Below are 14,469 nucleotides of genomic sequence, written 5' to 3'. Positions count from 1 at the left end.
AGTATGGCATTTAGTGACATAAAAAATGCGAACTCCTAAAAAATGCCACAAAATGTAAAACGTATGGCCTTTAGTGCAACAAAATTATGAACGTGTGAGAAAATTGGCAAATTTACCACTAAAGTGGCACGATAGTAACACTGCTATCGGGGAAGGGACATTACATTTGCCAAATATTCAAAATTTTACAAAAATATGGATTCAAATTTCTATGAACCCAGGGATTTTTCATACCTGGCTGGAAAGAAAGACATGTTAGTTTAAAATTTTGTAGTTTAGTCCTGCTCTAATGGACGATTTAGTTTCTGTGAAAAGGTGTCACCCTAGGATTCCACTACGGGCTATGTTCCGATATTCGGAATCGCAAATTGCAAAATTTTTATTTGGCGATAGTTTCTTAACCCTAAAACATACAAATGTTTCTCTATAGGGGCACAAAAAATTTACAAATTATTGCATTTAGTGGCACAAAATTGTGAACACCTGAAAAAGTGGCACAAAAAATTAAAACGTATGACATTTATTGGCACAAACATGTGCACGCTTGAAAAAAGTGGGAAATTTGTCACTAAAGTGGCATAAAAAATGTAAAAATTATGGCATTTAGAAGCACATTAATGTGAACGCCTGAAAAAGTGGCACAAAAAAATTAAAACGTATGGCATTTAGTGGCACAAACATGCGCACGCCTGAAAAATTGGCAAATTTGTTATTAGAGTGGCACAAAAATGTAAAAAGTATGGCATTTAGTGGCACAAAAAATGTGAACTCCTAAAAAAAGTGGCACAAAAAATGTAAAACGTATGGCCTTTAGTGCAACAAAATTATGAATGTCTGAGAAAATTGGCAAATTTACCACTAAAGTGGCACAATAGTAACACTGCTATCGGGGAAGGGACATCACATTTGCCACATATTCAAAATTTTACAGAAATGTGGATTTAAATTCCTATGAACCCAGGGATTTTTCATACCTGGCTGGAAAGAAAGACATATTAGTTTAAAATTTTGTAGCTTAGTCCTGCTCTAATGGACGATTTAGTTTCTGTGAAAAAGTGTCACCCTAGGATTCCACTACGGGCTATGTTCCGATATTCGGAATCGCAAATTGCAAAATTTTTATTTGGCGATATTTAACTTAACCCTAAAACATACAAATTTAAATTTTGGCAAAATAGTTCTCTTTGATAAGAAGTTAAAATACAAAATGAAATTATGAATTGGCCGATAGTATCTAAATTTTGTCTTTATAGTAAAACTAAATTTTTGCGATTTGCAATTCCAAATATTGGAACATGGGGATATACTTCTTAACTAATTATCCTTACGCCCAAATTATAGTGTCATTCCTAAAGTGGTTGGTAATTCAAAATTCTGCCAGGAATCCTCAGAGCAACACGGTTGCAACACATTCGTTTATATTTCGTAAATGTCACACCTTTTATAAGATTTCGATTATTACGACTTTGTTACTAAACCTCTGTTTTTCCTTAACGTTTTTTTAATGATTTTTACAATTTTAGTGTTTGTTTTTTTTTTTTTTTTTTTTTGTATGGAACCTTCCCCTTTAGAAAAGCCTTAATATGTATTACAGGACATTTTGTTTTTGTTTTTGAGTTTTATGTTGGTTTTTTCCTTCATTCATTTAGCGACACTTTGTTTTTGAAATTTTCTTTTGTTTTTGTTCGTTTTTTCATATTCACTTTGCTATCCTGGGGGATAAAGTAGGCTACATTTTAGTCCTGCGCGCCTAAAAGTATGCAAATTGTTGTGCTAAATATGTCCCCAACAAACAAGAAAAAAGGCAACAACAAAACACACTATAGACAAACACATGCCAATCAGCTACCACAATACCAAGAAAAAAACAGGCATTGAAACGTCAAACACACACTGGAGAGAAAAAAGCTTAAGCTTTCCTTACTGTCACCAGGAATAAAAGGGAATAAAGGCAAACAGAAAATCATAAAATAAAACAAAAGAACTTTGTGAAAGTAACCGGAAAACACGTTTTTTTTTTTTGCTTCGGGAACAGACAAGCCATTTTTCGGGGCCAAAAAAAAAATCCTAACCAAACAACGCCTTAAAGTATGTAGCAGTCTACATATTTGCGAAAAGATGCTGGTAAACAGGATTTTGGGATATATTAAAGGGATTTGAATTTATTATGAGGCAGCATTTTTTGTGGGGAAACACACACTTTTTTATTAAAAAATTTATAAAAAAAATTATTACATTTTTCCGTTTCCACCATTTGTTTGCTAATTTTTCACTTATATTTATTTAATAATTAACCGTTTCTTCCGTACAAAAATCTTCCGTTTTCCTTAGATATTTTTCCAGATTTTTTTTTCGAACTGCGCTGCGTATGAATGTTGAACAAGAACTGAATTCATTTTAGGTGACTACCTGAATACTAAGGTCTCTCTAATTAGATACTCACGTTCTCTTTACGTAATGGAAATTTCTCTTTATATGCGGAATATGCTGTGCGCTGTGTCTCAAGAGCAAAGAGATAGAGAGCGAGAGAGGGAAAGCTTATTATGATAGCTTTCGGGGTCCATTGAATAGGAACTGGTGTTTGATTTTTTTGTCTTTCGTTATTTTTGCTTTACCTATCACATTCTTTTGGGGTCCACCATATGTATGCTTTGTGGCAATATGCGTTATAGTTGAGCGTCACTTGTCATCCGTCATTTGTCCACGTTGCTTTTGTTGCCGTTTTCATGTGCTAAGCTCTGTTATTACTCATTTCCTTTTTTTGTAACCTACAAAAAGAAAACGTGACATTTCCTCTAAACAAAAGGAAGAGATAAGTACTTGTCATGATAAAAACATTGTAAGAGAGAGTGAAATAGAGAGATGTGGGGATATAGTATAGGCTTGCGAATTTATACAGCTGCAATGTGGCAACAACATTGTTTTAAAATTTACATTGACCTTAACAGTCAATATTTACATCGTCATCATCATCAGCACCATCTCAGTACTGGAAAATTCTCTAACATAATTTAGACGTCATCCATGCTTATGTTGGGGTTCATGTGTGTGCGTGTGTGTGAACCCCATGTCGACTAATGATTGTTGCTTTTCAAACTTTCACCGTTGATGTGTGTGGGTTCGTGTGTGTGCGTAAGGGTTAACTTTATCATTAACAATAGTGACCATGAATTTATTGTGATTGGTGTGCGACATAGTGGATCAAGGATTTTGAAATAACTCAAAAACCACTCAATACATTTGCAAAATTCTTTAAGAATAAAATTTTTTAAGAATAAAATGTGGAAAAATTTGAAAATTTGAAAAAACTACACTGAAAAAAAATTACAAAATAGACTTCGAATAAAACATTGTTAACGCGGGAACGGGAGTGTGGAACAAATGGAGGAGAAATCGAAATAGGGATGAAAGTAAAATAACTCCAAGCGGGTGTAGAAGAGACCCAAGACCAAATAAAATGCGGAGAATAAAAAGAAAATACCAAAGCAAGGAATTAGGATTGTAGAAATTATCTTCAATTTATTTACGCCGACAAGTCAAGATCTTACCAGTGCTAAGGTTTATGTTGAACAGAACCTAATCTTAAAAATAGCAAAAGACGGAAGTCTCTTCGTCGGTATGATGGTAATTTTCGTTAAGTGCATGCTGTCACTGGTGATGACAATGCACTATATGCGTATTTCTGGTACTAAAAAAGTAGCAATTTTTCTACGCTCTTTTGAGAACATTGCGAACTAGTTTGAACGACATTCGAATGCAGATACATTTAAGAATATAAATATCTGTTTATGATTTTGGCATAAACATAGCCGCCCGCCTTGCAGTACGGCTGCAATTCAGATACACGTCCATCATACCTTAGATTCAGACTCCGTTGGTTACGAGAAATGTTTTAATAATTCAATTCACTTAGCTATGATTAAACTTATAGACTATATACATTTGCTATTTAGGATTTCAGTTAATTCGTTTTTTTTTTTTTTTTTAATTCATTGTACATAATTAAGGCTAATTCAAGTTAGTTTGCATTTTTTCTTTGCAATAATTCTGATAGTGCGATTGTTCGGTTTATGTCTGATTTAGTTAGAAAGAAGACAAGGTATATTATTTGGGACATAGGCCGTAGAGCGTCCAACCGAAAATAGTGTTTTGTGCGGTGGGGAGCCCATCTCGATGAATTATCCCTTCGCTAACGATCTTGGCATAAATGTCAACGCCAAAAATTATATCGACTCTACCTGATTTGTAGAATTCAACATCGGCTAACATCAGATTGTCGAATTTTTTCTTAATGGACATAGCGACGGATTCCTTTGGTGTGGTCATGCTTACTCTACTTGTAGTTTTGAGGATAGTCTGAACTTGGATTGTTGAATCGTGAATTGATGTTAAGGTGAGTGGACAAATTGTCTCATTATCAAGTGCAAGCGTAGTCAAATTTAGTTTGTCAACGGTGTTAGAGGATATTATACTCGTTCTAGCGCCAGAATCCAATATGCATCTCAATTTCTTGTTGCCGTTCTTTGTCTCAATATTTACTAATATTGTAGGCAGCAGGGTAATAGAGTTTTGCTTAAAAAGTGCTGACAAAGAAGTTTGGCCATCAGATGAAGAACTTTTTGTTTTAGCAGCTGTCGGGCGCTCGCTTTTGAACGGTTTGGTGGATTTTGACGAGGATGGTTGAGGATAATCTCTGTTTGTAGAACCTTTTTTGCTCTGTAGCCAGGGATGTGAATGAAGGAGGGTATGGTGGTTTTGGTGGCATATGCGACAGCCAGTCTTCGTGAAGCACGTTCCGTCTGAGTGCTTGTGGGCCAAACAGTTCACACAGTACCCGAAAGATTTGACGGCATGTTCCCTTTGGGTAACGTTCATCGAAAGAAATCGGTTGCATTTTCTGAGTGCATGTTCACGTCTACAAAGTCGACAGGTGTATGGACGATGGGGGCTCGTTTGTTTATGTTTCTTATGAGTGCGCATGGTTGCTGAAAAAAAAAACGTTTAAAGGAAAACAATTGGAATTCATCTAAACCGAAAACAGTAAAGCATGTCTATTTCGGACTCTGACAATCGACAATGGCAAGGACGAACAAATTGTTATTAAATTAGTTTGTATTAGGCATCATCTACGGGGAGGACGACCAATTTCGTTATTGGTCTAGTTATGGCTCCTTTTTGCGTTAACACCTTCGCTACTCGCACTTTTCCGTCATCCCCAGTATACACTTTTGAAATTCGGCCCAACCTCCATGAGTTAGGAGGCATATTATCTTCCTTGATGACAACCATCATGTCTTCTTTTACATCATCTGTTGGATTTTTCCACTTATGCCGTTTGTGGAGCTCCTTCAAATATTCACTTTTCCACCTGATACAGAAATTTTGGTGTAAAGCTTTTATACGTTGCCATCGATTTATAAGTGACATAGGAGCTTCAGTTATATTGGGGTCAATGGGCGCAAGAATAGGTGAACCGATAAGAAAATGCCCAGGAGTAAGGGCGGCCAAATCCTGCGGATCCTGAGACATAGGTGACAAAGGACGAGAGTTTAAGCAAGATTCTATTTTGGATAAAAGGGTTTGGAACTCTTCGAATGTGTACTTCAAGCCACCAGCAATTTTTCTGAAGTGAAGTTTAAAACTTTTTACCCCTGCTTCCCAGAGGCCTCCCATATGAGGCGCTCCAGGAGGGATAAAGTTCCAGGTTAAACCCTGATGAGGATAATTTGCCAGAATGGCCAATTGGGAAGTCTGGATAAATTCCCTCGAAATAATCTTCGAGGCACCCACGAATGTGGTTCCATTGTCGGAGTGTATGTGGGCAGGACAACCGCGCCGTGACACAAATCGACTGAATGCCGCTAGGAATGTGGACGTAGAAAGGTCAGAGGTGGCTTCAAGGTGTATTGCTTTGGTGGAAAAGCACACGAAGACACAAACGTACCCTTTCGTGATTAAGCAAGCTCTCCCGGTATAATTCTTTATATCGAAAGGGCCCGCAAAATCCAATCCAGTGTGAGCGAAAGGCCTGGATATATCAACTCTATTTGGAGGAAGCGCGGACATAATCTGGGTCTGACACCTTTTTTTGTATAGTATACAGGGCTTACATTTGTTTATAATGGACTTTATCAGATTCTTAGCTCTTGGAATCCAAAACTGCATTCTGATCAATCTAAGAACGAGTTGATTACCGCCATGTAAGGAAATCTGATGAACAAATCGAATCAATAGTCGAGAAATTTGTGAGTTATAGGGTAATATTACTGGATGTATTTCATTATAACTCAAGGAAGGTGCGGACGTAAGTCTACCACAAACACGTAGTACTCCTTCGGAATCACAAAATGGATTAAGGTTAAGTAAGGGACTGGATTTCTGAATGGAAGCTTTCGATGACAAGGCCAAATACTCCTTGGGAAAAAAGGCCTTTTGGGTGACAGAGTACAATCGATTTTGGACAAAAAGGATCTCAGAAGACGAAATTGACTGAGATGTTACAAAAAACGAACTTCGAAACCTAGGATGAGTTCGGAAATAAAATCTATACACGTATGAAATAACTCTCAGCGCACGTGGAAAAGAGGAAAAACGTTCAAGGATATCATCAAAGTCGGTGAAATAGGCGAAATTTACATTTATAACCTTTCTCTCAATCTCGGTTGATTGTACATTAACTGGATTCTCAATAGGCCAATTTGCCATGGTCGACTTAAGCCATTGTGGTCCCTCCCACCAGAGACGGTTATCGATCAATTCTTGTGGTTGTAAACCACGACTTGCCAAGTCAGCGGGGTTGAATTCCGAAGAAACGTGTGCCCAGTTGCAAGGATCAATAACTTCAATAATCTTGGACACTCTGTTGGCCACAAACGTGGCCCAAAAACAGGGGGGCTTGGCAAGCCAGGCCAAAACAATTTTGGAATCAGTCCAACAGTGTATAGTGTACTTTTCAACCTTGAGTTTAGGAATAATGTTATCGATCATCTCCGCCAACAAAGTTGCTCCACATAATTCTAATCTTGGAATTGATAATGTCTTTATCGGAGCCACTTTTGTTTTAGATGAAACCAAAGAAGTGGATATATTGTTGCCCTGAATAATACGGATATAGATGGCAGCTGCATATGCCTTCTCGGAGGCGTCGCAAAAGCCATGAAATTGTATCTCACAATCTGGAGAATACCCTAGCCAACGAGGAATTTTAATAGAATTTAAAAGTGGATAATTCTGCTGAAAAGACCTCCATCTTGATAAAGTCTGAGGAGAGATGTCTTCATCCCAATCTGTCTTCTCCAACCATATATTTTGCATTATAACTTTTGCAATTATGATGCAAGGGGAGAGCCATCCAGCTGGATCAAACAATCTAGAAATATGTGCGAGAACTTCTCGTTTGGAAAACTTGTCAGAGTCTGGAAATTCCTCCACGGAGAAATAAAACGAATCAGTCATCGCATTCCATCGAATGCCCAATGTCTTCGCAGTGCTACGGTCGTCAAGCTGGAGAAAATCACTACAAAGTAAATCTTCCTTTGAAACATCAGTCAAAATCTCTCTACAATTAGTAGTCCATTTCCGCATAGCGAAGCCTGCGGAGCCCAGTGCCTGTACCAGTTGTCTCCTCGCCTCTATTGCCTCTTGAATGGAATGACAACCTACAAGAGCATCGTCAACATACATAGACTCGCGCAAGATATCTGTGGCCAACGGATAAACTGATTGAACATCGTCTGCTAATTGCAACAAAGTTCTGATGGCCAAGTAAGGCGCACAATTTACCCCAAACGTAACGGTCTTTAATTCATAATCATGAAGGGGAGAGTTACGATCCTTTCTGAAAAGGATACGTTGATATGGAGTATGGGATGGATCCACCAATATCTGGCGGTACATTTTGGTGATATCGCCATTAAAGACGTATCGGAAAAATCTCCATTTGAGAATGAGGATCGTAAGATCATTCTGTAGGACTGGACCGATATGTAGGACATCATTCAAACTGGAGCCGTTGGATGATGGGGACGAAGCATTAAACACGACTCTTACCTTTGTTGTCGTGCTCTCCGGTTTTATTACCGCGTGATGCGGTAAATAGTAGCAACTGGAGGTATCCGCGGATCTGATAGTACTGGCCACATCCATATGGCCCAAATCTATATACTCGTCTAATACTTGATCGTACTGTTTCTTGAATTCCGGATTTCTGAGCAAACGGGACTCATTTCTGTAAAATCGGGCCATTGCGTTCATCCTGGACTCACCAATGCCAATAACTTCCGGAAATTCCTCCCTAAATGGGAGGCAAACTATATATCTCCCATTTTCAGCCCGCCTCGTTGTCCTAATATATAAATCCTCACAATATTTATCCGACGGAGATAAAAATCGTTTCTTTGGAGGTTCCTCCACCTCCCAGAAGCGTGAAATTTCTTCACCTAAAGAAATTTCACAGAAATAGGAAACTATCGTGGATAACGAACATGTGGATTGTACGGGAATGGGCCCAGTTAGAATCCAGCCAAACACTGTTTCCTGGGCCATCAATGTACCACAAACATTGTTATGAACTCCCGATAGCATGATAGACGGAAGAAGATCACCGCCTAATAGTATGTCAATTCTCGAACTTCTAAAGAAGTGTGGATCCGCTAAAGGAACACTCGGAAGATCAGGCAGAGAAGATAGTTCAATTGTTTTCGAAGGAAGACTTCCTGACAGCTGGGGAACAACTAGAGCTACGGCATGAATGCCGACTGTGTCATCGGAGATGTGACTCAGAGTAAACGAACATTGTTTTTGTACGGATGCGGACACTGTGTTGTTTAATCCGGAAACTCTGGCTGAGATTCTCTTAAAAGGAAGCTTCATTAAATTGAACAACTTGTCTGAAATAAAGGTCCCCTCTGAACCTGAATCTAGCAACGCCCTTGCCCTGAACTTTAACCCATTATGGGACACTGTAACCAACGCCGTACCCAACAGAACGCCCCGAGAACCGGTAGAAAAACAAGATTGTATAACTCTACTCTCCGAGGGCTGAGTGGACTGTATGGAACCAGATGAGGATGCAAATGGTACAGCTGTCGGGTTAAGAGATCGGTTACTATCAGGAGTTTGAATATCGGAATCTTCTCTGTGCAAAAGAGTATTATGTCGCTTATTGCACTTTCCACAAAAAAACTTGCTTTTGCAATTCTTCATGGTATGTGCTTTTGAAAAGCAGTTTATACACATGTGGTTCTGCCTAATCTCGGCCAATCTCTTTTCATGAGAAAAGGATAGAAATTTGGGGCATTGCCTTATAGGATGAGCCTTCTTTGGACATAGATGACATTGAGGTACGTTAACCTTAGTTTGAAATGTCCGTATATTGCCCGAGTTAGACTTTGCCGTAACACTTGAACTCTTAGAATTGGATTTAGTGGATGGGATGGACTCTTTCGGATTTCTGATTTCCGCCACAGATTCTAGAGTTCTGTGTCTATTGGTAAGGAACGAACTAAGTTCGTCCCATTTTGGGATGCTGGATTTGTCGGCCAAAGAATGTTCCCATAAAGTGAGCGTCGCGCTTGGAAGACAATTTGAACAAACGTACACGAAAATCGGGTCCCAGCTTTCGATGTCAATGTCATACGTCTTGAGTAGGGATATACATGAGTCCATATCTCGCTGTAACGTCTTGAGGGAAATCGCGGATTCGGATTGGATGGGCGGAAGTCCAAACAATCTCTTTAGTTGAACATTCACAAGGACTCTCTTGTTCTCGTACCGAGAACAAAGACTAGACCATGCCAACTCGAAGTTACCATTGGTCAGGGGAAATCTACTAACAATATCATGTGGTTCACCCCGAGTCACCTGATTCAAATGGAAAAGTTTTTCCACTGAACTCACACGAGAATTGTTAACACAAAGAGCCTCAAAAATGTCCCTAAAAGTTGGCCAAGATGAATAATCACCCCCGAATGTCGGAATCTCACAGGCTGGGAGTTTAAAGCCGAGACTGGACACCTGGCCCGACTTTGGAACCGGCTGAGGGGCCGAAAGCTCCTTGGCAATTTCTCGGAGGAGCGTACTACACCTACAATAAGTAACATACGCCAGGGTATACTTATGCTTCACAGGCGTAAGCTCATTCTCCTCATCACCACCTCCCTTCCCGTTCCCCTCATCCCCCGGATCCTCACCTTCCATATCAATCAAACATTTCTCATACGACTGTTTTACTTTCTCCCAAAGGGTTGATAATTCCTCCTTATGAATCTCAATATGATGAATGGACGACAGGGGGAAGGACTTGTCAATTATCCCCGCCTCAAATACCACTAAATTGTCAGCAGTACGTATAAAATCCTCCAAGGACATATTGACAGCCCAACAATGAAAATGTAGGTGTCTCGGTAGTAAGGTTTAGGATATTGAAGAGACCCTCCAATGATAGAAGAAAACGGGTATTGAATATTTCTGATATTTCCCCAAAATTCTAGAAACAAAACAGAAGTATATCCTAAAATAAACTAGAACGTAGTACGAAGTCTAAATTCAACGTCCTTCGATGCGCTGAGAATCTCCCAATAGTCACTTGAAGATATAAATAGGGTACACCAAATAGAAATACACAGTAATCACAGTGTATAACGTAAATTACGAAAAAATATATGTATCAAATTCAGGCCAAAAAAGTTAGGGAGAACAATCCCAAGACACACCATGCAATTCACTGTTCAAAAAAAATAAGATGTGACTGAAATCTCGGTAGAAATGCAATTTCCAATAGAACGTGTATCTCGAAAATCAGTACGGAAAAATGCTGGAAACTAATTCAAATTCAATTATATGCTACTCCAAAACATAATCCACAATAACAATCCTCCTTATAATGCAACGAGATAAAAATCAGTAGAAGCACCCAGGTCAAATGAAACCAATAGATAAATGTGTGCTGGGTTAGGGAAACGTTCTTACAGAACGCAAACTCAACAGAACATCTGTTTGGGAACCGTTGACCTACTTATTTTATTCCTCCATTCTCTACCTACAGAGGAACGAAATGGAATCATGGGACGCAAGCATAGATCTACATACATATGGGACTCGACATGACCTTATCAAGAATAGGGAGAAGATACCTCCCAACAGCGGGGAGCAGAGAGAATTTATCACAAAAGCGTAGGAAAAATTACAAAACAAATTTGAGGAAAAGATCAGCAAAATAAAAAGTTAGGAAAAAAATTCTGAGAATATAAATAAATGAATAAAGCAAAACAAAAATTGGATTAGAATTAGAAAAAAATGGAGAAGATTAAGGGAGAAAAAAATCGGGGAAAAGCGAGGAAAAGATTAACACAATCAAAAGTTAGGAAAAAAATTCTGAGAATATAAATAAATGAATAAAGCAAAACAAAAATTGGATTGGAATTAGAAAAAATGGAGAAGATTAAGGAAGAAAAAAATCGGGGAAAAATCGAGAAAAATATTAGCACAATAAAAAGTTAGGAAAAAAATTCTGAGAATATAAATAAATGAATAAAGCAAAACAAAAATTGGATTGGAATTAGAAAAAATGGAGAAGATTAAGGAAAAAAATCGGGGAAAAAGCCAGAAAAATATTAGCACAATAAAAAGTTATGAAAAAAAATTCTGAGAATATAAATAAATGAATAAAGCAAAACAAAAATTGGATTGGAATTAGAAAAAATGGAGAAGATTAAGGAAGAAAAAAATCGGGAATGAATTCAAAAAGAATAAAGAGAATAATTAACAAAACAAAAATCGCAGATCAGCGAACCAAGTTTAATAAAAGTCCATGAAATGAAGAATTCTGTGACTGCATAAAAGATGGTGAAGCTAAAGGGGGGTGCGCTCAGCAAGGTGGGAATGCACACAGTGCTCTCACGTAGAGAGAGCGCAAATATATATTAACAAAAGTTCGAAAAATGAAATCGAACAGAGGAGTAAAGTATCACTGAACTCTGGTTGATATAAGAAAAAGAGAAATCCGTATCATATGGGTACACATATATTTGCATACGTATATGTCCGAACAGATGGAGTAAATAAAGCGTAAGAAGATGTAGGGAAGTAAGGTTTGAATATATGTACATTAATTTAGCTGAAAACAAAGGTTGGCATCCATAAACATGAAAGGCTGAAAAAGAATATAACTGTACAAAGATGCATGCATACATATATTACGTGCATACGCACATTTCATACATAGGGTACACGTGGGCAGTTAGTAAAATCGGTAGGTTATTATGCAAGAGGTATATTAGCTCTTTTATTAGTGGAAATCGATTACTAGAGGTTTGCGGAAGGATTTTTTAAGAAGGACACGTGGTTTGCTTGGATATAACCAAGTTTCTTACCCAAATTTTGAGCTCGAAATTTGAATTCAATATTCAGTATTCGCTTGCCTTTTTTCTATATGATTTTCAGCGTAGAATTTAAGCTTTTTCCTTTCCTTCTTTCGTTTTTTTTTTAACTTCACTATCACTTCAATAACCTTCAATTTTCAATTCTTCCTGTTAGAATTTTTTTTTTATTTATTTTGCGCCACAGAAATACAATGAAATCATCATTTCCAATCTTTATTTTAAATTTTTAGAAAAATCACGTTTTTTTATGCTCTTCTTTTACTATAATCGCACGCAAATTCCCTTGATCTTATTACTGTCGCACTATCAGTAGGAATAAATGTTCGAGCAAAGAAATAATGCAGACTAACCTGTTTGTGTATGGATGGTGTTCAACGGAGAGTCGTAACTGGTGTTGGAGTAGGAATTCTCTCTGAGTATTTCGCCAAATAAGTCTCCAATTGTGCACAGCAATCCGGTTCGATGGGACCAAATGTTAACGCGGGAACGGGAGTGTGGAACAAATGGAGGAGAAATCGAAATAGGGATGAAAGTAAAATAACTCCAAGCGGGTGTAGAAGAGACCCAAGACCAAATAAAATGCGGAGAATAAAAAGAAAATACCAAAGCAAGGAATTAGGATTGTAGAAATTATCTTCAATTTATTTACGCCGACAAGTCAAGATCTTACCAGTGCTAAGGTTTATGTTGAACAGAACCTAATCTTAAAAATAGCAAAAGACGGAAGTCTCTTCGTCGGTATGATGGTAATTTTCGTTAAGTGCATGCTGTCACTGGTGATGACAATGCACTATATGCGTATTTCTGGTACTAAAAAAGTAGCAATTTTTCTACGCTCTTTTGAGAACATTGCGAACTAGTTTGAACGACATTCGAATGCAGATACATTTAAGAATATAAATATCTGTTTATGATTTTGGCATAAACAAACATAAATAAACAAAATTTTTGCCATGGATCTTGTTTTCATTGGAGGTTGTGCTACGTTTTTTGTGCAATCTTTTCATAGTAAATTTGCCAGTTTGTTATATTACAAATGACAATTTTTATATCACATATTGGAAATTCTTCACGGTAACGCCACATGTGACCTATATGGTAATATTTCTCTTCTTCTCATATTCCATTGACATTTTTCTGGTTGTCTTTTGTTTTGGTTGATGAGGGAGGGTAATGGTGTGTGAGGGGTATCTTAGGGACTAATCACATACCAAGGATAAATGGAATTAGTATTATTTTCACTAATTGGATTTGAAATCGTTACAGGTATAAGTAGGTTAGTATTTGACAACGAGAACCTGTCCGTCTTATAATGGTAACCAACATTTCAATCGCCCAAAGTACACTGGGTTATGGGGGAACTAAAGTGGACAGAAATATAATATTTTCAAAAGGCATGAAAATAATAGAAATAAATCAAAAAAAAAATATACATATTAGAAGCACAATTAAAAAACGAGAATTTTTTCAATTGTTTGAGAATTTATTACGAAAAAATTTGTAACAGACTAATCAATAGAATTATTCATTTTTATAGAAAACTTTGTAAAAATTTTATTTTTATAGAAAATTTTGTCAAAGTTTATTTCTATAGAAAGTTGTGTTAAAACTTTATTTCTATAGAAAATGTTATCCAAATGTTATTTCTAAAAAAATCTGAAAAAAATTTATTTCTATAAAAAATTATCATAATTTGATTTCTATAGAAAATTTTGTCATCCGTTTATTTCTATAGAAAATTTTATTAAAATTTTATTTCTATAAAAAATTTTGTTAATATATTATTTCTGTAGTAAATTTATCGAAATTTTAATCCTATAGAAAATTTTGCCAAAATTTTATTTGTATAGAAAGTTTTGTCAAAATTTTATTTCTATAGGAAATTTTGTCAAAATTTTATTTCTATAAAAAATTTTGTCAAAATTTTATTTCTATAAAAAATTTTGCCAAAATTTTATTTCTATAGAAAATTTTATCAAAATTTTATTTCTATAGAAAATTTTATGCAAACTTTATTTCCGTAGAAAATTTTGTCAAAATTTTATTTCTATAGAAAATTTTGTCACAATTTTATTTCTATAGAAAATTT

At 36.7% G+C, this 14,469-nt stretch overlaps 2 protein-coding genes across 4 annotated transcripts in view; both read right to left on the bottom strand.

Moving 5' to 3' along the window:
* norpA (no receptor potential A) overlaps nt 1–2,372 on the bottom strand; it is a 253,955-nt gene extending 251,583 nt beyond the window's left edge. For all 3 annotated transcript variants that reach the window (XM_075298702.1, XM_075298700.1, XM_075298701.1), the window contains exon 1: nt 2,236–2,372. The gene's annotated coding sequence lies outside the window, so the exon portion shown is untranslated. The remainder of the gene's footprint in view (nt 1–2,235) is intronic.
* A 1,121-nt stretch (nt 2,373–3,493) lies between these two features.
* On the bottom strand, nt 3,494–12,987 carry LOC142230581 (uncharacterized). The gene is made up of 2 exons (XM_075301220.1): nt 12,731–12,987; nt 3,494–4,985 (listed from the first exon to the last, which is right to left on the bottom strand). The coding sequence occupies exon 2, from the start codon at nt 4,978–4,980 to the stop codon at nt 4,105–4,107; it is 876 nt and encodes a 291-aa protein (XP_075157335.1). The 5' UTR covers nt 4,981–4,985; nt 12,731–12,987; the 3' UTR covers nt 3,494–4,104.
* Nucleotides 12,988–14,469: the final 1,482 nt, after the last annotated feature.

This window comes from Haematobia irritans, chromosome 3 (genome assembly GCF_050003625.1).
Source record: "Haematobia irritans isolate KBUSLIRL chromosome 3, ASM5000362v1, whole genome shotgun sequence".
NCBI lineage: Eukaryota > Metazoa > Arthropoda > Insecta > Diptera > Muscidae > Haematobia > Haematobia irritans.
The sequence above is the reverse complement of the archived record's forward strand: the minus strand, read 5'-3'. Positions and strand labels throughout refer to the sequence as shown.